This window comes from Cucurbita pepo, chromosome LG13 (genome assembly GCF_002806865.2).
Source record: "Cucurbita pepo subsp. pepo cultivar mu-cu-16 chromosome LG13, ASM280686v2, whole genome shotgun sequence".
In the NCBI taxonomy this organism is placed as follows: Eukaryota; Viridiplantae; Streptophyta; class Magnoliopsida; order Cucurbitales; family Cucurbitaceae; genus Cucurbita; species Cucurbita pepo.
Genome location: NC_036650.1, coordinates 178,067 through 204,965, shown reverse-complemented (window position 1 = coordinate 204,965; position 26,899 = coordinate 178,067). Strand labels below are relative to the sequence as shown.

At 37.6% G+C, this 26,899-nt stretch overlaps 4 protein-coding genes and 1 pseudogene across 4 annotated transcripts; 2 read left to right on the top strand and 3 right to left on the bottom strand.

Annotated features, from left to right (window-relative positions):
* Nucleotides 1-6: 6 nt before the first annotated feature.
* LOC111809163 lies at nt 7-1,269 on the bottom strand. The gene has a single exon (XM_023695540.1). The coding sequence runs from the start codon at nt 774-776 to the stop codon at nt 354-356; it is 423 nt and encodes a 140-aa protein (XP_023551308.1). The 5' UTR covers nt 777-1,269; the 3' UTR covers nt 7-353.
* A 406-nt stretch (nt 1,270-1,675) lies between these two features.
* Nucleotides 1,676-4,908, bottom strand: LOC111809402 (HD domain-containing protein C4G3.17). Its single transcript, XM_023695853.1, has 8 exons — nt 4,367-4,908; nt 3,947-4,071; nt 3,817-3,854; nt 2,739-2,849; nt 2,561-2,640; nt 2,308-2,344; nt 2,181-2,222; nt 1,676-2,048 (listed from the first exon to the last, which is right to left on the bottom strand). The coding sequence occupies exons 1-8, from the start codon at nt 4,643-4,645 to the stop codon at nt 1,963-1,965; spliced, it is 798 nt and encodes a 265-aa protein (XP_023551621.1). The 5' UTR covers nt 4,646-4,908; the 3' UTR covers nt 1,676-1,962.
* Nucleotides 4,909-7,388: 2,480 nt separating this feature from the next.
* Nucleotides 7,389-10,905, top strand: LOC111807999. Its single transcript, XM_023693751.1, has 8 exons — nt 7,389-7,959; nt 8,778-8,858; nt 8,983-9,042; nt 9,728-9,771; nt 10,029-10,071; nt 10,172-10,243; nt 10,327-10,428; nt 10,542-10,905. The coding sequence occupies exons 1-8, from the start codon at nt 7,579-7,581 to the stop codon at nt 10,659-10,661; spliced, it is 903 nt and encodes a 300-aa protein (XP_023549519.1). The 5' UTR covers nt 7,389-7,578; the 3' UTR covers nt 10,662-10,905.
* Nucleotides 10,906-13,673: 2,768 nt separating this feature from the next.
* Nucleotides 13,674-14,063, top strand: LOC111808632 (basic leucine zipper 43-like). The gene has a single exon (XM_023694746.1). It carries the CDS (start codon nt 13,674-13,676, stop codon nt 14,061-14,063), a length of 390 nt encoding a protein of 129 aa, XP_023550514.1.
* A 2,357-nt stretch (nt 14,064-16,420) lies between these two features.
* On the bottom strand, nt 16,421-23,565 carry LOC111809000 (annotated as a pseudogene).
* Nucleotides 23,566-26,899: the final 3,334 nt, after the last annotated feature.

Sequence of the window (26,899 nt, the reverse complement as noted above, 5' to 3'; positions counted from 1 at the left end):
TTTTTTTTTTTTTTTTTTTTTTTTTTTTCCTTTTCCACGTACTTTGTATAATAGACAGCTCAGAGATGAGCTTTAGATCATGTATTTATGCCACAATAATGAGCACAGCCCTTCCTGTTGTTCTTTAATTTCATTTCAATAGAATTGTTTGCTGATAGATACACAGGCTTCTCTGAGTTTGTGCCCCTCCCTCCCTCTCTCTCACATACAACAAAAGGAACTTTTTATTAACTAAGTTATGCTCTTTCTTCCTCTCTCTGCTGATTATGTTATTTCTGATGTTTTGGTAAATTTTGGCAGAAAAACAGCAGGAAATGAAGAAGGGATATAGAAGGAGAAACAGAAAGGGCGTCTCATGTAGAAGGTACTTGAATTAATTGATACTGTACATGTGTAGGATTAAATGGCTCTTCATCTCTGCAGGAACCTGAAACTGAGTTACCCTTTCTTCCCCAAAAGCTTCCAAAACCAAACTCTCCCTTCTCATGCAAATCCTGCATCACCCTCTCAATCTCTTCCATACAACAACTCAAACCCAACCCATCTTCTTCACTTCTCATACAACTTCCATTACTAATGCCTCTAACCTCATCTTCCATTACCATCTTTTCCTCTTTTTCTCTCATTCTTAGCCTTCTTTTGGCGAAGTCTCTCGTTTTTCGAACGAGTTTACAGGGAAGCTTGAGTAACAGAAGGAGAAGGATATGCAACGCCAGGCATTGGCAGCAACAGCATATGACAATGCAGTCGGCGGCAAGGGTGTTCATATCTTCCATGGCGGTGGAAAATGGTTGAAGGAAGGAAGGAAATGATGGAGGAGAAGAAGATGATCAAAAGAGGAAGACATTGCTTGTTGAGGAGTTAGTTCCCTGTCTTGAAAATGGATTTGGGATGAGGGGAGGTATTAGGAAAGGTGAAGCAAAGAAAGTAGCAAAATGGAATTTTCCTTTGCATCATTGCTTAGCTTCAAATCTAACTTTTTTTGTATAGCATCCATACAGGCTTTGACAGATGAGATGGGAATGTTGAAGTTGAAGGCCAACGAAAACTAAAATGTCTTTCCTTTTTGGGTATCATGGACCAACACTGCCAAATCTAAGCAAAGTCTGGATTCTAGAATCACACAAACAAAATGGTACTTTTCTTCATCACCTCTGTAGATGTTGAGCTATGATTTGAACACATTAATTAAGAATATGTTCTCTAAACAATTCAAAATTATTATATATCCATTTAAGTTTTTCACGTAGAGTTTTCAATATTTTAGAAATTTTATATAGGAACATATCGAATAAAAATATACTCGTGTTGAAGATGTGCTACAAATATTTTGAATTTCATTCATTAAAATAATACTAAATTTTGTGTAAAGTTTGAGAGATTTGTAGAAAAATTTGATTCATAAAGTAACCTCAAATTGAATTTGTAATCTATCGTTTTCTTATTATTTTACTTGACTTGAGACCTAAACTACTTATTCTCAAGCTTCAATCTTCAGCTTCACACATCAATTTTCTTTGGGTGAATCTTTGGCTTATTGATCTTCTTAGGTTTGGCCTATATTCTTATATTGACATGAGATTGATATTTTTGAGTCAATGTTCGACTTATTGATGTTCTTGTATCAACCTTTGACTTATTGACATTCTTGATCGAGCCTACAATTTGTTGAGAGGATTCGAACCTTTGATCTATTGATGAATGATGTATAGTTTAACTAGTTAGCTACACTTCTCCCAACAAATCAAAATTAAAGACCAAATAGGTATCGATTAAATATATAATTTAACCGAAGAACCCTAAATTTATAAATATGATGATGATAATAATAACTAAAGCCACTTCTCCCAGCAGGCATCACCAGGAGAGTGTGTTGTTCTAAGATACACAAATTCCAACTTTCTTAACTTGTGTATTGTGAGTTGGATGAACAATAAAGGAAGAAGTACCTAAAGAAGATCATCAATTATGTCTGTTTGTCAATCTTGAATTCCTTCTGGACAATACCTCAGCTGCCCAACTCTTTCCTACATCAGTCTGAAATTTTCCTGGAAAATGCACACCAGTATTCATAGTGTCATTGAAACTTTCTAAAGTTAAGGGACTGGAAAAGAACATCATCAAAATTTATGGAATAAATTTATAGTTCAACTTAAAAGGGCAAAACAAGGAGAATGTACCAGCGGTTGAATGGAAGAACTCATCCAGCGCCTTCCCATGTTCTGCAAATGTAATTAATTCATGTCAAATCTCAAATTTCAATCAGCTAATGTTTGTAGTGCAACCAGAACGTGGTTTTGGAGTTACCTATTTCATATTCAAATGCTTGAAGGATCAATTCAACCTACAAAATACACGACATTCAGCAAAGGAGTGTTCTTAATCTGACATAACCACTAACATAAGCATAACACATTTACTCCTTCCCTCGATCGAAGTCGGAAGTTCGAATGCTTACCTTTACATTCGTACTAGAAAGAAAAAAGAAGCTTATGGAACCAACATGAAATACAATTTGCAGATAGTTTATCGAGATCGAGATCGAGATCAAACAACATACTTTATCGAAGTCCTTCACAAGATTAGCCTCCAATGAAGAATTGTTTTCGTACTCGGTCCAAAGTTCTTTGATCTCTTCAGCTAAAAAAAAAGGTCCAAAAAGATCAAGGAAGCATGATTTAATGCCAATACTTTCCGGCCACTAACCAAACCCAAATCTCATAGGAATATTTTCGTACCTCTCATGCCTCCACCAAGAAGTTGGCACATTTCATTTAAAGCTGCTGACTCTCTTCTGCTCTTTTCTTCTTTCGGCACACCATCAGATGGCGTAATATCTCCAACAATAGCTATCATCGTCCAAATACAATATCAACCATTATCACTCAGGAGAAAAAAAAACATGTACATTCCTCCTATATCCAGTCACAAGTGGTGTTCTTCGTGANGCACACCATCAGATGGCGTAATATCTCCAACAATAGCTATCATAGTCCAAATACAATATCAACCATTATCACTCAGGAGAAAAAAAAACATGTACATTCCTCCTGTATCCAGTCACAAGTGGTGTTCTTCGTGACTAACTCACTTAGGATCATGAAATAGACGATTTAAAGTAAACAGCACAAAATTTGGTTGCAATATATGTACAAAAGTGACACCATATAAGTCATAAATAAACAGCAGCAACCTCGAGATAAACAGTAGTTGAACGATGTGTTTTATGTAATACAAGTCATCGTTAAATGGTAAAAAAAGGGTTGAAAAACAAGTATCTCGAGTTTCAATGTAGAATTAGAATGAAAAAAGGAAAGCAGACTCAAATATAAAGCACTATAAAATGGGGTTTAACATAAAAAGGCATCAGATATAAAACTCATATAGTCAATCCCAACCTAACTCAGTAGATAAGACACAAACTACCATCTAGAGGTTGATGGTTCAATCCCCGACTCTCACCATGGTTAAACAGAGATACAATGGCTCATTTCATGCCATTAGATTGCCTATACCGACACCCAAAGATCCAATGGCTCCGCCACCACATCCCACCTCACTAAATGAGACCCATCCCCATCCCCTCATCGACCCACTTCCGTAAGAAATCCCTCGTAAACTTCTCTCAAGTTTTACTGATCGACATTGAACCTTAACAAGGAGAAACTAAGTCAGGATGCCACTCAAAACAAACTGAATAAGAATAAGTCTATCTCCAATAGTTGAATAGCAATATCATTATCATTACTCGACGAGAATCTGCATAATTGCTAGAATTAAGTTCTGGAAATGATAAGAAATTGTGTCAGAAAGTACCTTCAGCAATATCATGCACAAGAGCTATCTTGATACACCTGATCAAAGGACAACAAGGTCATGGTGAAACAAAGTTCAATAGAAAGAGCTTCATAATAGATCTTTAAAGGCTCAGGTGAAAAAGTGCAACCTTTCTCTATTCACTCCTGGAAGATCACCGGCTATCAAACTCATCAAAGCCATGCGGTACATATGATCAGCAATTGATTCAGGACCATTTATTCCATGATTGATCCAGCCCTTTCTCTTCGTAGTCTACAAGGAAGAGAGAATAGCCAAGTGATTATTACCTCTAATAGAGATAATTTTCAGGTCAACACTTTTCTCACATAACACGCATAAACAAATACCAGTTCCTCTGCCAACAATGAAAAGAACATGAAAATGAATTCTAATTGTGGTTCGTTTGATATCTCACAGAATCAGGCAAAAACAAAAGGTTAACGAATTCTTTATAATAAGAAATAAAAAAAAAAAAAAAAAAAAAAAAAAAAACTCCCCCAATTTCTCATTAGCGAATCTGCGTCACGTGACCAAATTGTGTGGATACCTTAAGCCGATGGCACAATGTAAGGAAATCAATAACCGATGACGACGACGGTGAACCAGTGGACTCGAATACAGGTCCAGATTCCCCCAAACTGAGCGGCTGCTTGGATCCATAGCCATCGGGAGTCGGCGCCTGAGCACGAACTGAGACGAGGCTCCGCCTAGGGAAGCCAGTGGGCGAAACAGGGTGCAAGAAGATGCGAGAAAAGAAAGCGAAGGAGGAACGAGGCAGCGAACGAAGCGGCGGAGATGCGAGATGGGTCGACGAATTGACAGCCATTGCTGAAGAAGAGCGAGATGGGTCGAATAATTAGGACAAGATTGTGAAGGGGAATAAAGAATCCGCTACAGATTAGTTGGGGAACTGGATTTTGAGAACGATAAAATAGAGGGCGGATTTGCTGGTGCGTCTCTCGGCCGCAGGAAGAATGAGAACCACCGCAAGAAAGGGGCTGTGTCCGATAACGAAGCGCGTGCGGCTAACAACAATGTCTGTTCTGTGCGCCTCTCTGCAATTTCACTTCTTTCATTTCTTGGCTTTTTCTCAATTGAACATTCATGCCCATAATAATTATTTTTAAAAAACGAAAATGTACATTTATTAATATTTTTTCCACCCCCTTATAAATGGGTGTTTTGTTCTCGGCCCCAACCAACGTGGTACATCACAATCCACCCCCTTCGGGGCCAGCATCCTCGCTAGCACTCTTTCCTTCCTCCAATCGATGTGGGACCACCACCAAATCCACCTCCTTCGGGGCCAGCGTCCTTATTGGTACACTGCCTCGTGTCTACCCCCTTCAGGGAACAGTGATAAAGTTGACGCATCGTCCAGTGTCTAACTCTGATACCTTTTGTAACAGCCCAAATCTTACGGCTTAGAAAGCTGGGTAGGGTTTACGACGAGTTGTGAGCTACATTACATATGAGCTGAAAGGGTGAGCGTCATGCCTAATTGCTTATTGAACTTCGTGTGTAGGAACAAATTTTAGCCAATGACCGACTTAGGCTTTCGAAAGAGCACCATTAGACGTGCATAGGTGGGTCTCCCTTTATATCTGGATTGTCGAACAAACATGGTTTACATCATCTTTAGGTTTTCAATTATAGTAGTCATCTCTTCACTCGTACAAGGTATTGTCACAATAGTGAATCACTTGAGCTTGATATCTTTTTAGTGCTCTGAAGCATGTCGTTGTCATGATGTTGATCCGGCTTATGCGACTACGACATCTGCGTAGCTTCGAATACGCGCATTGGTGCTCTTCGTTCGATGTCCTGGGTCGCTTGTAAACCGTTGTTTCGTCGGCTAGACAAAGAATCACAAGAATGTCGAGCACTATGCTATACGATCTCAGAATTGCTTCGGTTCCTTGACACTGTGTGGGAGAACTCAATTAAGCAATTGGTGGTTCATCCGAGGATTCCATTTTTGAGAGAAAGCAAGGAGAGTGGGAAAGCTAACCTACCCTTTTGTTAGAAGAATGGGCTATTGAGCTTTCTCGAGAGAACAACCACAATGTTATGTCCTAAAATCGAACTATACGGCGCCCTTCCGAATGACCTCTCATGGAGCTAATACACAAATATGGCCAAACCCTAAACCCTATAATTACATTCATGTGTACGGTAGGATAATTTGCATCTTATGCTTTAAATATCATAATGAACAATTCATTTATAATCCACCCGATATGATAAAACTAAGTCCCTCTCGAGCCACGGGTAGAACCCCCACGATGGTAGTGCGATGTAGATCGGTTTAGAAGGGTAGCGTGAAGGTTTGATGAGTGTTTGATATTTCCTCCAACGTAGAACGAAGCCTACAACGGGGGAGTAAGGCTAAGGCCCAACCCCCGTCCCGGAAAAGCCCAGAGGGAAGACTGCAGTTCGCGTAAATCTTCAACTTCTTGAGGTTTTTGATTCTCCTAAGGGGCTGTGTCCGATAACGAAGCGCGTGCGGCTAACAACGTCTGTTCTGTGCGCCTCTCTGCAATTTCACTTCTTTCATTTCTTGGCTTTTTCTTAATTGAACATTCATGCCCATAATAATTATTTTTAAAAAAACGAAGATATTTGCTAGCGGATATTGTCCTATTTGGCCTTTTCTTTCGGCTTCCACTCAAGGTTTTAAAACGCTTCTGAGGGGAAGGTTTTCATACCCTTATAAATGGTGTTTTGTTCTCCGCCCCAACCAATGTGGGACATCATAATCCACCCCCTTCGGGGCCAGCATCCTCGCTGGGCTGGCACTCTTTCCTTCCTCCAATCGATGTGGGACCACCACCAAATCCACCCCCTTCGGGGCCCAGCGTCCTTACTGGTACACTGCCTCGTGTCTACCCCCTTCAGGGAACAGTGAGAAAGTTGGCGCATCGTCCGGTGTCTGGCTCTGATACCATTTGTAACAGTCCAGATCTTACGGCTTAGAAAGCTGGGTAGGGTTTACGACGAGTTGTGAGCTACATTACATATGAGCTAAAAGGGTGAGCGTCATGCCTAATTGCTTATTGAACTTCGTGTGTAGGAACAAATTTTAGCCAATAACCGACTTAGGCTTTCGAAAGAGCACCAGTAGACGTGCATAGGTGGGTCTCCCTTTATATCTGGATTGTCGAACAAACATGGTTTACATCATCCTTAGGTTTCCAATTCTAGTAGTCATGTTTTCACTCATACTAGGTCTTGTCGCATTAGTAACTTTTCAGTGCTCTGGAGCTAGAAGAATGGGCTCTTGAGCTTTCTCGAGAGAATAACACGATGTTATGTCCTAAAATTGAATGACCTCTCATGGAGTCAAAGTACAAATATGGCCAAACCCTAAACCCTATAATTACATTCACGTGTACGATAGGATAATTTATGTCTAAGATTATAACCACTACATGCAAGCTGATTTTTTCCGAGATGTTCATAATTATAATTGCATCTTATTCATTTATGATCTAACCAATGATAAAACTAAGTCCCTCTCGAACCACGGGTAGAACCGGGGCTTTGGTGGGAACGATGGTAGTGCTATGTACATCGGTTTAGAAGGGTAGCGTGAAGGTTTGATGAGTGTTTGATATTTCCTCCAACGTAGAACGAAGCCTACAACGGGGGAGTAAGGCTAAGGCCCAACCTCCGTCCCGGAAAAGCCCAGAGGGAAGAGTGACGGTTCGCGTAAATCTTCAACTTCTTGAGGTTTTTGATTCTCCATTCTTGTTCCTCATGATTTCTGGAAAGCTTTATCCATCCGTCTCCACATCATGTATTTTCCCACCAAAACCGACCTCGACCTCGACCCCAGTTCATGTTCATCTTCCTCTTCTTAAAATCTCTTCCAAACTCAGATTAATTAGCTTCCAATCCGTCTCCCTCTCTTTTCCGACCTTCATTGCTTCTAAATCCAGTGTCAAGTCCACTAGATTTTCGAATTCGGTGGCAAAAGTTTATAGCTTCGAGGGCCAAAACCCCACTTCTTTGTCGGATTTGGAAGACTTGTCTGAGAATGGAGTTGTCTATAAGAAGACGCTGGCGATGGTGGAATGCTCCATGTTCGCTGCACTTAATGGTTTGGTCTACTTCTTGAGCAATTCACTTGCTCTTGAGGTTTGTATCTCTCAGTTTCTGCGAATTCTATTCTTTCCCCCTGTGCTGCTGTTTCTATGGTTTCCGTCTCCTGTTCTTCATACATAATGTTTGTCTGGTTATTTTTCTTCAATAAGACGGATACCCCAAGTCCATCCGTGTGGTGGTTGGTTCTTCTTTGATGTCAGTTTGAAATGTCTTTTTTCCATTGAAACAAGAAACTACTTTATCCACTTCAAATTTATCGCAATTGCCTAATCGTATGTGATTACTTAATACTTCTAATGTGATTTTTTTTGAAAGAAAAATTCAATATGATAGTTTTCTGAAACATGACATCATGGGGCTTGTTTAGGGTACTCTTAAATCTACCCCCAATAAATTGAAGAGAATTCCCATGATGAACAACAAGCTTGTAAATGGTCTTGGGTCTAGCAACAAACTGACTTTGACGATGAACAACAAAAGTAGTATCCGTGGGAAATTTGAAAATGTAACAGGTTCCCAATAAACTCTTGGTCTTTATATGATGATGAATGAGGATGTCTGATGTATATGCCATTTTGAAGTGATCTTTTGCTCTAGGAAACCAACTAAAGTAATCTCATATTTTGAAGTGCCCAAGAAACTTGTCTTCTAGTTTTCTTAACATGGATGCCAATTTTATGAAAGTTCTCATAATATAAACATGCTTCTTTCTCATAAATTTTCACTTGTTTAAAGAAATTATGTTTTTGATTAACTTAGATGAAGTGATCTCTTAGATTTCTCCATTCTTTTAGTAGCAGTTAAGTTTCTCGAATTTTAATTTCGTTCTGTTTTTACTTGATATTGGACAGAATTACTTCGGCTGTTTCTTCTGTCTACCGATAGTAATCTCTTCGATGAGATGGGGCATAGCAGCAGGGAGAAAAACCATGGTCTGTAGCTTTCAAGGACTCGGTTGTTCGACAATTGATTTTATGTTGTCTTGTTATTCGTACATTCTATCGTTGTAGTAATGTATATATCTAAGTTGTCGCATCTGATCTTCTTTCAAGACAGGTGGCAACATTCTTGCTGTTGCTGGTTTTGTCTGGTCCAGTGAAAGCTTTAACATTTCTGGTGAGCATGCTTTCAATTGCCTGTGGATTTATTTTCATGTTTCAGAAATAATAATATCATATAAAAGAGGTTGCCTTTTAACCTATCAACCTTGTAAATTCTATCTTATGTAGAACAAGAAGAGAAAAAAATCAGGTCAAGGGCCTTCTTATACCAGCTTTTCTTGAGCTTCTCTCCCCTATGATTAAATAAGTGGTAATAAAAACTATACAAAATACATGTTAAAGTACAAAAATAATCACCTTAATCAATTGGAACGTTCGAAAATAACAATCCTAAAGGCATTTTGTTCGATGATTTTTTGAAGTTAATATTATGGAGTATTGCAAATTATGATTTGAATCGTAGAATTGTTGATATTGTCTCTGCAAATACAAGTTTAAATAAAATCAACTATACATACCTTTTTAACATTGCTGCATTCCTAGTGGCATAGATAGGCTAAGTGTTAATAGATCATTAGACAAAATCTGATACATGATAGATTTTGTGGCTTCAGCTTGTAGTGCCTTATCTAGATTTTTTATGTAATTGGGGCTGCTACCATTTGCTCCAGAGTGTTTTTGTAACTTTTTCGGCTTAATGTTTTTCCTTTTTGCGTATTTCCATATATCAGGGAAACAGTATTTAATAGTTTACCTTCTTCACCTGAATGGCTGACGTTGTTGTATGCTTCCTTGTGCAGCTTAGGCATGGTTTAGTGGGGTTGACAATGGGCTCCTTGTGGAGGTAGGTGATTGACTACGCATATGACGATCCATAAATACATAATTAACCTCAATTTAGGCATAGGCCATTAAGGATTCATAAAGTTTGTGAAATCTCAGCATGCTAGTTGGTCGAGTTTCTTTTGTTAGTTTGGCGATGATGCACTGACCAAAGGCATTAATGGGGAGACATTTACTTCACTTCTGCGCTTTGAATTTATCCTAATAAGAACAGAAAAATAGTAAAAATGACTGCTTTCCTGTTTTGTATCTTCTCAGGCTTGGAGCAAATTGGAGTACCTCAATCTTTCTGTGCACAATCGTATTGTTTCCTCACTTTTCAAACGCCCATCTGAACAAATGATGTCTGCTAGTTTTTTTTTAATCCATGCTACTAACCAAGTACATGACTGTGCGTTTAGGTTCGGGCACTCGGGGCAGTGGGTTATGTCTTAATATCTTCATTCTTGATAAGAGAGAACATACTAGCTCTGGTAACAAGCTATTCTGAATCTCTGCTGCTATACTTCAAAGAAATCACCTCTCAAGTCTCGAAATACCTTTCGTGTTCATGCAGATCACTATAAATATTCACGCTTCGCTCACCCTTATCTTCACTGCCTCGGGTGTAAACTTGATTCCATCGATGAATGCAATATACGCTATTTTTGGGACACTGGTATGTTTTGTATTCTTCAATGAAACTGGTGCAATGTAGATTGTACTTGTATGACATGCATTGTAGAGATTTCATTAAACTTTGATTGATTTCTCCTCTCTGTGTTCTGAAAGGTAATGCTGAACTGTGGATGCTTCATGTTTTTGCTTCATCTTTTGTACTCCATATTCCTTACTAGACTTGGCCTGAAGACTTCATTGACATTGCCAAGGTGGCTGGAGAAGGCAATGTAAACATTCGACAGGTATTAAATCGTTCACGATGATAAATACGCCATTTATTTTTTCCTTTTCTGAAGGGAGGAAGAAATTGGTTAGGGTCACTGGTACGTTTACACCTGATATTTTCGCACGCATTGGCGAGCAGATACAGATTGTTTTTTGATATGTTATCATGTTCTAGGTTCAATAAATATGCTTGTCTGAATGTGGAAAATGCTTGGATTTGCAAAGAATGTATGTCATTGATTTTGTCCAATTGGATAAAATGGAAGGAAGTAACTGTTAGGTTAGGGAGATTCGAATTTCTGCTACTGCCCATCTGGACCATCTGGAGCAAGCTTGTATTAATAGAGCTTTGTGGACTGGAATATAGGATTTAGGGCTACTAGGGACGGGTTTTAAAACTCGTTACGCATTCTTATCAGCCTCATAGTTTTAAAACTCGTCTATTAGGGAGAGGTTTTCACACTTTTATAAGAAATAATTTGTTCCCTTCTCCAACTAACGTGGGATCTCACAATCCACCCCCTTCGAAGCCCAGCATCCTTGCTGGCACATCGTTCGGTGTCTAGCTCTAATACCATTTGTAATAGCTCAAGCCCACCGTTAATAGATATTATATGTTTTGGCCCGTTACGTATTGTCGTCAGCTCCACAGTTTTAGAACGCGTTTGTGTTCGCTCTACATCCACCTAAATGACTAGTACCGCAAGTGGGACATGAAGGTCTCTTTGTTCTAGGGCCTCATAACGCTCTGATATCTCTCTGCTAGAGGTTAAACTTGTGAGGTTGACGACGATACGTAATGAGTCTTTCAGTGGTGAGCTTGGACTGTTACCCGTACCTTTGAAAATGACAAATACAAATGTACAATAATAGTAGTAGCATTAAGATGAGAAGTTTCTAACAATAAAAAATTGTGAAATTAACATTCTTGCTATCTTCTTCCATCAAACTTCATATCTTAAAATATTTAAAACATTTGCAAAGAATGTATGTCATTGATTTTGTCCAATTGGATAAAATGGAAGGAAGTAACTGTTAGGTTAGGGAGATTCGAATTTCTGCTACTGCCCATCTGGAGCAAGCTTGTATTAATAGAGCTTTGTGGACTGGAATATAGAATTTAGGGCTACTAGGGACGAGTTTTAAAACTCGTTACGCATTGTTGTCAGCCTCATAGTTTTAAAACTCGTCTATTAGGGAGAGGTTTTCACACTTTTATAAGAAATAATTTGTTCCCTTCTCCAACTAACGTGAGATCTCACAATCCACCCCTTTCAAAGCCCAGCATCCTTGCTGGCACATCGTTTGGTGTCTAACTCTAATACCATTTGTAATAGCTTAAGCCCACCGTTAATAGATATTATATGTTTTGGCCCGTTACGTATTGCCATCAGCTCCACGGTTTTAGAACGCGTTTGTGTTCGCTCTACATCCACCTGAATGACTAGTACCGCAAGGGGGGCGTGAAGGTCTCTTTGTTCTAGGGCCTCATAACGCTCTGATATCTCTCTGCTAGAGGTTAAACTTGTGAGACTGACGACTATACGTAATAAGTCCTTCAGCAGTGAGCTTGGACTGTTACAAGTACCTATGACAAATACAAATGTATTAAGAAGCGAAGTTTCTAACAATAAAAAATTGTGAAATTAACATTAAATTATTCGTAGTTTCTTCTTCCATCAAACTTCATATCTTAAAATATTTAAAACAACAAATTATCCATTGGGAAAAAAAACATGATTATGGGTTATTTTGTTGTTAAAAAAATGATGAACATATCATTAACATCCAAATTAGTGGTGGATTAGAACCTAAACAAAGCATGCTTAACACAAGTAAACAATATTAATTACTAAATTAACTAAAGACAAACCTACCAATACAACTTAGAACCACAATGGGAACACCAAGTGTGAACTAAACATAATTAAAAAAAGATTAATTAGGGTTTTGGAAGAAAGATGGGTAATGATAATGATGTTATGGAATTGATTATGACGAGCTTATCCTGTTTGGACCAATCATACAATATGTGAGAGATGATCTCATCAATCAATATAATTTCAAAACAAAATTAGTGGAGACAGTGGAAAAATCATACTGCTTATATAAATATAATTTTTTTAAAAAGTTAATTATTTAGATACACAAAATTTTGGACTATTATGCCCTCAACCTCATTTGTTAATTCCAATTTCGCCCCTATATTCTTTTTATGAACTACTGGACTTTTTTAATCGGCTCGAAATTTTGGATTGGTTGAGTTGGTAACTCGAATGACCTGAGAGAAGAATGTTCTCATGTATACCCGTTATAACCAGTGAATTTGGATTGTGTCGTCGAATTGTTCATACTTATTCATATCACATTAATAACTAAAATCTCGTAAAATTCAAATATAAAATATTTACAAGTCATACTACGTACTGACATTTGTTTCAAATGTCAAATATTTTTATTTTTCATAACAATCTCAAAGGGGGTTATGCATCCCGTTTTCACATTAGTTCCTACTCGCGAACTGATCCAAATTTTTTATTTTTCAAAAATTCAACTAACCCACGTACCGACAAAAAAATTTATTCCAACCTAACCCAAATCGTTAAGGTTGGATAGTTCAATTTTTCGGATTTGCGAATCATTGAACACCTCGACAAAATGTGTCATTAGCCATTAATAATGAACCATGAAATTATAAATAAATAAAGTTTTTGGGAATGATATTTCTTTTTCATGATCCAATATAATAATTAAACTATAAGCATTTGTCATGTGTCACAACAGTCTGATTAAAAAAAAATACAAATAAGATATATTGGTAAGTATTTTTCTTAAATAATATGTTAAATTCTCATTGGGCCACGTAGGTGCCCATGCACATTAGAAAAATAATATTCTTTAACAATTAAATATAATGGTGGTGAAGAGCATTGTGGTTAATACATGAAGGCTAGTTTTAGTTTCCTATAAAACCCCACCAACCTTCCCATTTGGACACAACAATACAACCAAAAAGACATGCTTCTTCCAAGTGAAGTACCTGAAGAAAGCTACTTTTGGACGATCCAAACCGATGACAACAACGATAATCTTCCGAACATGGTCTCGAGCGGTTGCGATGAGGAGCGAGCTAAAACGGTGGACGAAAGAAGGCAAAGGAGGATGATATCGAATCGAGAATCAGCTCGAAGGTCCCGAATGAGGAAGCAGAAGCATCTGAACCAGCTATGGTCTCAACTGGCTCGGCTTTGCAATGAGAACCGTGATCTTGAGGAGAAGGTGAGCCGTTTGATGGAGTCTCAGCAGCTCCTTCTCCAAGAGAATGCTAATCTTAAACAACAAGTTTCGGGTTTTCGACAAATCTTAAGGGACATGGAACTTGAACAACAACTTGTCGCCCAATTTTGATATTATCTATGAAAGTCTTTCGCTTTCGGTTCAGTTCAGTTTTAGAGTTCTTATGAAATAATGAATAAGAATGTGTGTTTGACAATGTCTCGTAATCGGTTCTTATTCAAAATCATTATGTTTGAAATTTTAAGCTCTCCTTAATGGATAAAACAAGAGCCAATAGGCAATCATGAAGGATTTTGGTGGTAGGAGTAATAATTAATTATAACGTTGTAAAAGACAACCTAGTATGTGTTGTCGAAAGGGTGAGTGGTGTGGGAACAATTGCTTGTCAATTGTTTTTGCAAAAGAAGCATAAGAGACTTGGACCAATGGTGGTGGAGCTGCTGCTGATACTGTGGCACATCATGAATGACTTTGGAAAAAGGACTATTTTACTTTATATTTGGTAACGTTTTTGTTTCTCGTGGACAGACATTAATCATCTTTGGCGATGATCCAGTCGCACCTTCCAGTACGGCTACCTTGTTATGATTTCACTCCACTCACTATCCCTGTCTTTGGCATCTCTCTTTACCGTTAAGGTAACGACTTCGGGCATGGCCAGTTTCCATAGTGTGACAGGCAGTGTGTACAAGGTCCGGGAATGAATTTACCGTTGTATGGCTGACCAGTGATTACTAGCGATTTTGGTTTCATGCAGGCGCGTTGCAACCTACCATCCGAACTGAGTACGGGTTTTCGAGTGGTATAGTTAGATGTTTGTTTTCATTGTTTGACTTGGTCAAGGGTTTGATAGGGGTCGAACAAATCTTGCCTGATTTCTCGGACTCGAGCCTCTAGTCCCGGTTTGAAAAGAAAGTTTTAGAAAACAGGGGCAGAGAGATTTCCAAAGAGTGTTTTGAAAGCAAGATTTGAGAAATTGGAAATAGTGTTATATGAGAATGTAAGCAAAAAGGCAACAACGACTTACTGCATATAACTATCGGGTAGGAAGAAGTTGACAACTAGTTATATCCCCTCATACTGACCCAATATAGAATGGTAAATACCTATCTAGGATGAAAGAATATAAAAGGAGTTTGGAACGGGCATACAACCATGGACAACACGTCCTGGACAAGCAAGACTGGGATATCTGTCATGCGGTCATTGACAACATGCCTTGGACATGCATGACCATGACATCCTCCCCCACTCAATTGGTGTCAACCGACCCGAACAAGCAAGACTAGGACATCTGTCATGCGGCCATAAGCATGCCACTCAATTGGTGTCAACCGACCCGAACAAGCAAGACTAGGACATTTGTCATGCGGCCATAAGCAACATGCTTTGGACAAGCTGATCGTGACATCCTCCCCCACTCAATTGGTTAACGTCTCTGTCAACCGGCTCCTTACAACTCTGTGTTGTAGGCTGAAGTTGACTTTTAGGTCTCTTCAATGTGTTTCCAATTGATTTCAGTATTGTAGAGTCTCGTAAACGGCTTCTTGGTTCGTTGGCTCTTGGCGTCTCCTCCGTCAAAAGTTTCTCCTACATCTTTTGCTTCGGGTTTACACCACCACTGAACCCAACCCAAAGGTCTTAAACTTTAAAACATGGACCACACCAGTCCAACTCTTATCTCTTCTTATTATTACTATTTAATATGAAGATTTGAACCTCCGATCTCAAGAAAATGAGTACATGTCAATTACCATTGAGTTGTACTCATTGTGATGATAACACGCCATAAACCGACCATTACTAAAGTGTAGCTAAGACACGACGCTCTTACTAACCTCAAAAGTTGGCTAAAGGAGCTAAAAAGAAGCACTAAATTTATTAGACAAGAAAGAAATTGAACATGCTACATAGGATTGAATCACTAATAGAATAGTCTAAGGCTATTCATATGGAAATATAAAGGGAACAAAAGTTGATGTAAACTAAAAACTACATACCCAAGAATGAATGTATGAATGAATAGAACGGCTAATTCTCTGAACGTGAGACTTATTTGTATTGAATGAANTCAATGTGTTTCCAATTGATTTCAGTATTGTAGAGTCTCGTAAACGGCTTCTTGGTTCGTTGGCTCTTGGCGTCTCCTCCGTCAAAAGTTTCTCCTACATCTTTTGCTTCGGGTTTACACCACCACTGAACCCAACCCAAAGGTCTTAAACTTTAAAACATGGACCACACCAGTCCAACTCTTATCTCTTCTTATTATTACTATTTAATATGAAGATTTGAACCTCCGATCTCAAGAAAATGAGTACATGTCAATTACCATTGAGTTGTACTCATTGTGATGATAACACGCCATAAACCGACCATTACTAAAGTGTAGCTAAGACACGACGCTCTTACTAACCTCAAAAGTTGGCTAAAGGAGCTAAAAAGAAGCACTAAATTTATTAGACAAGAAAGAAATTGAACATGCTACATAGGATTGAATCACTAATAGAATAGTCTAAGGCTATTCATATGGAAATATAAAGGGAACAAAAGTTGATGTAAACTAAAAACTACATACCCAAGAATGAATGTATGAATGAATAGAACGGCTAATTCTCTGAACGTGAGACTTATTTGTATTGAATGAATGAAACACATAAAATTAATACTCATAATCATCCATTCCTTGACAGGTTCAAAGATCATCTCTCACATTCATGCTGATCGTTGAACCAAAGTCACCAAGGCTTGCACCACCTCCGACATGGGAGGCCGAAATTCAGGCTCCGATTGCACGCAAAGGGCGATGATATCTGCAAATCTAGACACTGACTTCGGCGGATATAGCCCACGCAATGCAGGGTCTACCATTTTGTCCAATGCATCTATGTCATGCAGCTGTGGGGTTGCCCATCGGACTAGACATTGCTCCACCTTTGCCTTCCCACTAAACACATTCAAAACAAATCATTTGTAACACGTTAAATTGCAAGTTCGGTTCATTTAGGGTCGTGTTTGATACGTTCTTGGTCTTAGTTCTATCCGAGCTAATGTTTCAAAAGCTAAACGAAGTGAATTTTGTTTAGTGGAACTTGACCAAAGTAAAACGAATAGAGTATAAAACGTACGAGTCATAAGGCATCCGCCCGGTCAACAGCTCCAACATCACCACTCCCAAACTGTAAATGTCACTCTTCATTGTGTAACTTGAACCCTGCGTGCATTCTGGTGCATCATATCCACCTCCAGGCCTTCCACTTCTTAGCTGAAATTAATCAAATCACAATTGTTTAATTCTCAAACACCGTCTTTTATAGCACAGTTTATATAGTATGGAGACGTATTGAACCTTGTAAAATGCTGCTAAACCGTAGTCCGAGAGACGGGGATTGAGTTCCGTGTCGAGCAATATATTAGAGGACTTGATATTCATGTGAATTATGGATGGCGAGCAAACCTCGTGAAGGTACCTGAAAAAAGTGCAATCATAAAAAAGAAGGAAATGTGTAACGGTCCAAGCCCACCGCTAGCAGATCTTGTCCTCTTTGGGCTTTCCCTTTTAGGTTTTAAAACGCGTCTGCTAGGGAAATGTTTCCACGCCCTTATAAAGGGTGTTTCGTTCTCCTCCCCAACCAATGTGGGATATCACAATCCACCCCCCTTCAGGGCCCAGCGTCCTTGCTGGCACTTATTCCTTTCTCTAATCAATGTGGGACCCTCACCAAATCCAACCCCTTTCGGGGCCCAGCATCCTTACTAACACATCATCTTGTGTCTACCCCTTTATGGGGAACAACCTCCTCGTTGGCACATAGTCCGGTGTCTAGCTCTGATACCATTTGTAACGGCCCAAGCCCACCGCTAGCATATACTGTCCTCTTTGGGCTTTCCCTTTCGAGCTTCCCCTCAAGGCTTTAAAACGCGTCTGCTAGGGAAAGGTCTCCACACCCTTATAAAAGGTGTTTCATTCTCCTCCCCAACCAATGTGGGATATCACAAAATGAGTATATGTTAGTTACCGTTGAGCTATGAGTCAGGGTTTAAAATCTAAATCGTAAAACTTCCGTAGTTTCTCTTATATATCTAAGAGTGCAAAATTATCAGGTTGGATCACATTGTAACGCACTTAAAAAGCAAGAGAAGAATGAGAAGTCTTGAGATGATATAGTTTAGAAGCACTTACTGAAGAGCTTTTGCAGTCCCCAAAGCAATTTTGACTCTAGTGTTCCATGTGAGTGGCTTACTGAAGTCATCTGACATATGAAGAAACTCATAAAGTGAGCCATTCATGAAATATTCATAAACCAACATGTGCTGTCCCTGCTCTGAACAGAACCCAACAACTTCTGTAATGTTCGTGTGATGAAGCTTTGAAATGACAGCAACTACTGCAGAAAACTCCTCTGTTCTTCCTTGAAAAACTGATGAATCAATCTTCTTCACTGCTAACACCTAAAGAATTGTTTGATAGCGTTTAGTAATGGCTTATGTTCATTGTTCAAAAAAGGGGATTTGAATTACCTTCCCATCTCCATACTTGGCCTTATAAACACGTCCAATTGAGCCCTCACCAAGAAGGCGACCAGTAGCAAAGTTAGCAGTAGCAGTCTGCAAATCAGCCAATGAGTAGGAAATGACACGCACGGAAGTGCTCCTCCTGGAAGTGAGGCGGCTTGCAAGCTGAGTATCACCGGAGGGCTTGACAGCATCAAAAGGTGGAGGAGGCCTAAGCCCACTGAGAGGCTTTATGTCAACAGAGACATCTGAGGTGCATGATTTTCTTTCAATTGCATTATTATTATTAGTGTTATTGTGCAAATCTTTGGACGGTTGATGGGGTGTGCGTGGAGTCAAGGTTCCGCTGTGTTGGTTTGTGTCTTCATCAAGAAAGTGGGAAGGAGGTGACCTTCTTGAGAACAATGCTATGATTATGGCGATTACTGCTAATACTCCCATCACTATTCCTGCTATGGCCATTCCACTTACTTTTGGGGATGAGTTGCTTGACCCGTTTTTGTTCTTGTTTTTCTTTGCCATATCTCCTGGTGGTGGAGGAGGAGCTGGTCCAGATGACCATGAATTGCCTCCAGTTCTTCACCAAAGTATAAACATCAAACAAAAAAGATAACAAGAATCGATCAACTTGCATTTAAAGCGTCATGTTTCAATTCATTTACTCTGTTTATGACATTCTAACGACCTTTTTAGAAAGTTCGTTGTAACGGTCTAAGCCCACTCNTCTTCACCAAAGTATAAACATCAAACAAAAAAGATAACAAGAATCGATCAACTTGCATTTAAAGCGTCATGTTTCAATTCATTTAGTCTCTTTATGACATTCTAACGACCTTTTTAGAAAGTTCGTTGTAACGGTCTAAGCCCACTCCTAGCAGATATTGTCCTCTTTGGGCTTCTCCTCAAGGTTTTTAAAACGTGTTTGCTAGTGAGAGGTTTCCACACCCTTATAAGGAATGTTTCGTTCCCCTCTTAAACCGATGTGGGATCTCACAATCTACCTCCCTTAGGGGCCAGCGTCCTTGCTGACACACCGCCCGGAACCTAGCTCTGATACCATTTTTAACAGCCCAAACCCACTGCTAGCAAGTATTGTCATCTTTGAGATTTCNCTCACAATCTACCTCCCTTAGGGGCCAGCGTCCTTGCTGACACGTTTCGTTCCCCTCTTAAACCGATGTGAGATCTCACAATCTACCTCCCTTAGGGGCCAGCGTCCTTGCTAACACACCGCCCCGAACCTGGCTCTGATACCATTTTTAACGGCCCAAACCCACTGCTAGCAAGTATTGTCATCTTTGAGATTTCTCTTTCGGGCTTCCCCTCAAGGTTTTTAAAACGCGTATGCTAGGGAGAGATTTCCACACCCTTATAAGGAATATTTTGTTCCCCTCTCCAACCGACGTGAGATCTCACAATCTACCCCCCTTGGGGGCCCGGCATCCTTGTTAACACACCGCCCGGAACCTGGCTCTTATACCATTTGTAACAGCCCAAACCCACCGCTAACAGATATTGTCCTCTTTGAGATTTCCCTTTCGGGCTTCTCCTCAAGGTTTTTAAAATACGTTTGCTAGGGAGAGGTTTCCACACCCTTATAAGGAATGTTTCGTTCCCCTCTCCAACCGATGTGGGATCTCACAATCTACCCTCATTGGGGCCAGCGTCCTCGCTGATNCGTTCCCCTCTCCAACCGATGTGGGATCTCACAATCTACCCCCGTTGAGGCCAGCGTCCTCGCTGACACACCGCCCGAAACCTGGCTCTGATACCATTTCTAATAACCCAAACCCACCACTAGCATATGTNCTCTGATACCATTTCTAATAACCCAAACCCACCACTAGCATATATTGTCCTCTTTGGGATTTCCCTTTCGGGCTTTCCCTTAAGGTTTTTAAAATGCATATGCTAGGGAGAGGTTTCCACACCCTTATAAAGAATGTTTCGTTCTCCGCTCCAACCAATGTGGGATCTCACATTTGTAGGAGAGGAACGAGAAACTTCTGTCTCACAGGGTTGCCAAATATTTCTTCTAAGTTTCCGTTTCTTTCATTCAACTTTCTAAGCTTCTAAATTTGGAAAAACCCACGTGAGTATAGCTCAACTGACATAAAATATGTATTATCGACCAAGAGATCAAAGGTTTAGATCTCTCGACTCTCGGCATTCATGCACGAAAGAGAGAGTGAAAAAAGGGAGTGTCACACTTACTCCAAATTATCTATGTCCTGAAGGCTATCAGGAATCCATCCAGTGAACTTGTTATTTGCGACTCTCCTTCAACCAAAACATCAACAGATGAGTTAAAGACTTCAAAACTCTTGAAACAGACATGCATTATCTTATGTCGGGAGCTACTTACAAATCTTTGAGTGGAAGATCAGCAAGAACATTAATTGAACCTGTAAATCCATTATTTTGTATATGCCTATAAAAACGAGTAAAAATGTTAATTACTGACAGTAATAAACTCAACAACTCTCAGTCTACCAATCTTAATTTGCTTCTCACAATACAGTAAGACTTGAAAGGTTCTTAAAACTTAGAGGTAAGTCTCCTGAAATAGAGTTGAATGAGAGATCCCTGTANTCTCAGTCTACCAATCTTAATTTGCTTCTCACAATACAGTAAGGCTTGAAAGGTTCTTAAAACTTAGAGGTAAGTCTCCTGAAATCGAGTTGAATGAGAGATCCCTGTAAAAAAAACATTGGTTTGTTAAGGTAAAACATTAATGAATGGATAATTTTACATATTTTAAGGTTACTTACATCCTGTTGAGTTTAGAAACGTTGCCAAACATGTCACTCAATTGGTTGCTCAGCTGATTATGCCCAAGATTTCTGCAGCCGACAGACAAATCATCATAAGATCATGTGGCAAACATATGAAGCTACAAGAACATGTTAGTTTAAGATACTTACAAAACTTGAAGATTAGACATCTGAGATATTGAATACGGCACGCTACCGGTGAAGCTGTTTGTGGAAAGATCGCTACANGCTGATTATGCCCAAGATTTCTGCAGCCGACAGACAAATCATCATAAGATCATGTGGCAAACATATGAAGCTACTTAAAATACTTACAAAACTTGAAGATTAGACATCTGAGATATTGAATACGGCACGCTACCGGTGAAGCTGTTTGTGGAAAGATCGCTACATGTATCGAAAAACGTGTCAATCGAACGACTTATTAGGACGTTGATTCAAACAGACACTGCATATATGAAACACTTACATGGAAACTGCATTAGGGGGAAGCTGATAAGGGATATCGCCATTCAGGTTGTTATTGCTCAAATCACTGTACTATCACAAGGAACAGCATGCTTATTACCTTAAACTGATGTCGTTTAATTAACAAAAACATGTTTAGATGATTAAGTGGGTCTCACAAGGAGGTGACAGAAGCCAAATTTGAAAGCTGGTAGCCTAATGTTCCACTCAGTTCAAAGTTTGATAAAGTTCTGTAGGGTAAAAAACGCCAAAATTTAACCCTTACATGTTAATCCAAGGTAATTTAAAGAACAGTAAGAGAGGTAAAGTTTTGAAATTACATTTCAGTGATGGATGATCCTGAGCATTTGATCCCTTCCCAAGAATCCCCACATGGGTCACCCCCACTTGACTTCCAACGAGAGAGTTGTGAAGGTGAATTTAAACTGCTAAACATCACATTCAATGCAGAAACTGCAACCAAAAGAATTGTAAGTAATTCGTTTGGTAGTACACGACGAGCCCGTGCAAAGGGTTTAGTTAAGATATGTCAAATTCCATCAAGTATACAAATAGAATCTAACTAGCAGACACGTTTTAAAACCGTGAGGTTGATGGCGATATGTAACAGGACAAAACAAACAATATCGATTAACGGCGAGCTTGGGATTTTACAAAATGTTATCAGAGTGAGTCACCAAACAGTACGAGATTATAAAATGTTATCAGAGTCAGTCACCAAATAGTGTGATGTGATAAAATGGTATCAGAGTCAATCACTAAACCGTGCGAGGTTAGAAAATGGTATCAAAGTCAGTCACCAAACAGTACGAGGTTATAAAATAGTATCAGAGTCAGTCACCAAACAATGCAAGGTTATAAAATGGTATAAGAGTCAGTCACCAAACCGTGCGAGGTTATAAAATGGTATCAGAGTCAGTCATCAAACAGTGCGAGGTTATAAAATGGTATCAGAGTCCGTCACCAACAGTGTGAGGTTATAAAATGGTATCAGAGTCAGTCACCAAACAGTGCGAGATTATAAAATGGTATCAGAGTTAGTCACCAAACAGCGTGAGGTTATAAAATGGTATCAGAGTCGGTCACCAAATACTACGAGGTTATAAAATGGTATCAAAGGCAGTCACCAAACAGTGCGAGGTTATAAAATGGTATCAAAGACAGTCACCAAACAGTGCGAGGTTACAAAATGGTATCAGAGTCAGTCACCCAACAGTGCGAGGTTACAAAATGGTATCCAAACAGTGCGAGGTACGGGTCGGAGTAGTGCTAGACATTCTTTGTAGTAGATGTGTTTTAAAACTGTGAGGGGTGATATGTAACGAGCTGGCTAGCGATGGGTTTGGGCTGTTGCAAAACATTTCCACACATAACCGAACGAGTCTGATTCTAACCTAACCCGGTTGGTTAAAGTATAAGAAAATGTCAATCGTAACGTTATTCGATCGTTAAGAGATTAGTAACCTTTTCGAATCTCTACCGATAACATGTATGGACGTTTTGATATAATTTAGGTACAAGAAACAAATGAGAACAAAATGCAATAAATCATTAAAAACATCAAAGGAACGAGAATATAATTGAAAGGAAGATAGAGAGAAGGGGATGTTGGTTACCGTGGGACGCTTTGGTTTCAGAAACAACTGGAACTGCATGGACGGAGATCTGTACGATCCAGAACACAAAAACATTGAGGTTCATGATTGATGATAAGCAAAAAGGGGTTGAAAAAATGGAGGGATTCAATTGTGGAGGGATTCAAGTGATGAAGAACAATCATGAGGCTTCAAATGGAGTTAGGCTTATGGGTTTTGGGTTGAGATTGAGATGAATATCCCACAAAAATGGGATGCAGTAGAACGAACAACAAAAAAGGCAAATGGAGCTGTAATCTCATCATTAATACTTAAATCCTAAATTTAGGAGTGAGAGACAGGACAGGACAGAAGGATTCTCGTACCATGCACTGTTTCTTTTGAACTGTTTCTTTTGAATGGGTCGTTCAAGTATCTCTGTTCTTCCTAATTATAGGAAGTTTGCTTAGTTTATTTACTCTATTTGGCCTGAGCTGTTCTATCATGGGGTTAGATCACTACTTTTTCAAAAGGATTTTTAACAATTTTAGATTTTTTTCATACTTAAATTATAAATTAAATACTTGATTACCAAATTTAGAGTATAAATAGCAACATATTTTAGTGTCTTCTTGACTATTTTACTCTCGTATTAGTCTCGTTCGAAGATGGGTAACTTCTACGAATTAACTTGAGCTAAATTATTAATGTCTCGATGTCACCACAAATATTTTTTAGCCAGATTTTTATCAGGGAAACCGTTGAAGTATTTGGAAGTTAGGGAGAACGAACATTGGCTAAAATGAATGTACATGCATAAAATCGTGTTCTGACTTTATGACACTAAAACTTAGGGGTGTACATTGTACGGGTTGGAGGATTTTTTTGACCCAACCCGAAACTTTCCACAACCCAACCCTCTATTTTCGGATTGGGTTGTCAATTTTTTTTTTTTAATTTTATTTATCCATATTTATAATTATTGGAATACAATCCTACCTAAAATATATTAAAAGTTCTCAAACAAACACAAATTAATCCATAATTATTGAAAAATAATAATAATAATAATAATAAATTAAAAAAAGTATAAAAATATTTTAATTGAAATATGCCTATATTACTTTAGAAAAAATTAAAAATAAAAAAATATATAAATTGTGATATATATAAAATTTATTAATATTAGCTTATTATAAAGTTATATTACCTTAGAAAAATAAAAAATAATAAAGTGTTATAAAAAAAAAATTATTAAGGTATTTATAAAAAATATATATAAAAGAAACTAAGAAATTAAAAATAATAAAATAACAAAATAATATTAAAAAATTAAACTAAAGGTAAGAAAAAGAAATTAAAAATAATAAAATTAAAAAAAAATAATGTGTATAAAAAATAATATTAAAAAATTAAACCAAAGGTAAGAACAACAAATTAAAAATAATAAAATTAAAAAAAATAATGTGTATAAAAAATAATATTAAAAAATTAAACCAAAGTAAGAACAAGAAATTAAAAATAATAAAATATATATATATATATATATAGTGATATAATAATGTTGCTATTATTATATGTATAAAATTTATAAATAGTTATAGTTATAAAGTTATACTACCTTAGAAAAATAAAAAATAAAGTATTATAAAAAAAAAATATAAATAATACGAAATATTAAGATATTTTAAAAATATATATATAAAAGAACTAAGAAATTAAAAATAATAAAATAACAAAAAAAAAAAAAATATAAACTGTCATATAATAATGTTGTTATTAATATATGTATAAAATTTATTAATAGTTATATGTTAGCTTATTATAAAGTGTTATAAAAATAATACGAAATATTAAGGTATTTATAAAATATATATATAAAAAAACTAAGAAATTAAAAATAATAAAATAAATATGTATTTGACTAATATGATTGTTCTTGGACTCGACCCAATACCACTATGACAAATCCACTTCTTAACATATTTTACATATTTTTATTTGGCTCGGGTCAACCCGAAAGTTTTATCCATGAACTCGAAATCGAACCGATTCAGTTCGGGTTCAGAAAAATGAACCCAACCCTACCCGAAATACTAATTCAACCTAACCTAACCCTTATAGTTCGGGTTGGGTTGGTCCGGATTGTCGGGTTGCCGGGTTGAATGTACTAAAACTAGCATCTTGACATTGTCTTATAAATGACAAAAATGACAATAATGAATGGCTATGGACAAAAATCCTCTAATTTGTATGTGCAGGTCTTTTTTCTTTTCAAGTGGGGTGTCAAAGTACACAGCATTTTGACGCTATGGCCTCAGGTCTATGGTAGTGTTCGGTGTATTTTGGGCACGAAGACACAGTTGTCACTACATCTAATTGCTTATCCTTAAAAGCTTATAGTTTATACCAAAATCGACTCTAACAACCATAGCTCTAGCATGGACAATCATTTTCGCTTATATTGCTTAAATCCTATAAAGTAATTAAGTAAACACGTGAGAGTATTAAAATATATTTAAACGTAACCATTGCGCAGCTGTAAAAAGATAAAATTAAATGAAATTTGAAACAAATTTAATTGAGATTGAGATGAATATCCCACAAAAATGGGATGCAGTAGAACGAACAACAAAAAAGGCAAATGGAGCTGTAATCTCATCATTAATACTTAAATCCTAAATTTAGGAGTGAGAGACAGGACAGGACAGAAGGATTCTCGTACCATGCACTGTTTCTTTTGAACTGTTTCTTTTGAATGGGTCGTTCAAGTATCTCTGTTCTTCCTAATTATAGGAAGTTTGCTTAGTTTATTTACTCTATTTGGCCTGAGCTGTTCTATCATGGGGTTAGATCACTACTTTTTCAAAAGGATTTTTAACAATTTTAGATTTTTTTCATACTTAAATTATAAATTAAATACTTGATTACCAAATTTAGAGTATAAATAGCAACATATTTTAGTGTCTTCTTGACTATTTTACTCTCGTATTAGTCTCGTTCGAAGATGGGTAACTTCTACGAATTAACTTGAGCTAAATTATTAATGTCTCGATGTCACCACAAATATTTTTTAGCCAGATTTTTATCAGGGAAACCGTTGAAGTATTTGGAAGTTAGGGAGAACGAACATTGGCTAAAATGAATGTACATGCATAAAATCGTGTTCTGACTTTATGACACTAAAACTTAGGGGTGTACATTGTACGGGTTGGAGGATTTTTTTGACCCAACCCGAAACTTTCCACAACCCAACCCTCTATTTTCGGATTGGGTTGTCAATTTTTTTTTTTTAATTTTATTTATCCATATTTATAATTATTGGAATACAATCCTACCTAAAATATATTAAAAGTTCTCAAACAAACACAAATTAATCCATAATTATTGAAAAATAATAATAATAATAATAATAAATTAAAAAAAGTATAAAAATATTTTAATTGAAATATGCCTATATTACTTTAGAAAAAATTAAAAATAAAAAAATATATAAATTGTGATATATATAAAATTTATTAATATTAGCTTATTATAAAGTTATATTACCTTAGAAAAATAAAAAATAATAAAGTGTTATAAAAAAAAAATTATTAAGGTATTTATAAAAAATATATAT

Excerpts from the sequence above, each read along its gene's own strand:
- LOC111807999 (XM_023693751.1), top strand. The coding sequence starts at position 7,579 with ATGATTTCTGGAAAGCTTTATCCATCCGTCTCCACATCATGTATTTTC. Across the intron at positions 9,772-10,028 it reads ACAATGGGCTCCTTGTGGAG|GCTTGGAGCAAATTGGAGTA; the intron begins GTAGGTGATTGA and ends GTATCTTCTCAG. Across the intron at positions 10,072-10,171 it reads CAATCTTTCTGTGCACAATC|GTTCGGGCACTCGGGGCAGT; the intron begins GTATTGTTTCCT and ends CTGTGCGTTTAG.
- LOC111809163 (XM_023695540.1), bottom strand. The coding sequence starts at position 776 with ATGGAAGATATGAACACCCTTGCCGCCGACTGCATTGTCATATGCTGT.
- LOC111809402 (XM_023695853.1), bottom strand. The coding sequence starts at position 4,645 with ATGGCTGTCAATTCGTCGACCCATCTCGCATCTCCGCCGCTTCGTTCG. Across the intron at positions 2,223-2,307 it reads AGCATTTGAATATGAAATAG|AACATGGGAAGGCGCTGGAT; the intron begins GTAACTCCAAAA and ends TTACATTTGCAG. Across the intron at positions 2,049-2,180 it reads GTTCTTCCATTCAACCGCTG|GAAAATTTCAGACTGATGTA; the intron begins GTACATTCTCCT and ends TGCATTTTCCAG.
- LOC111808632 (XM_023694746.1), top strand. The coding sequence starts at position 13,674 with ATGCTTCTTCCAAGTGAAGTACCTGAAGAAAGCTACTTTTGGACGATC.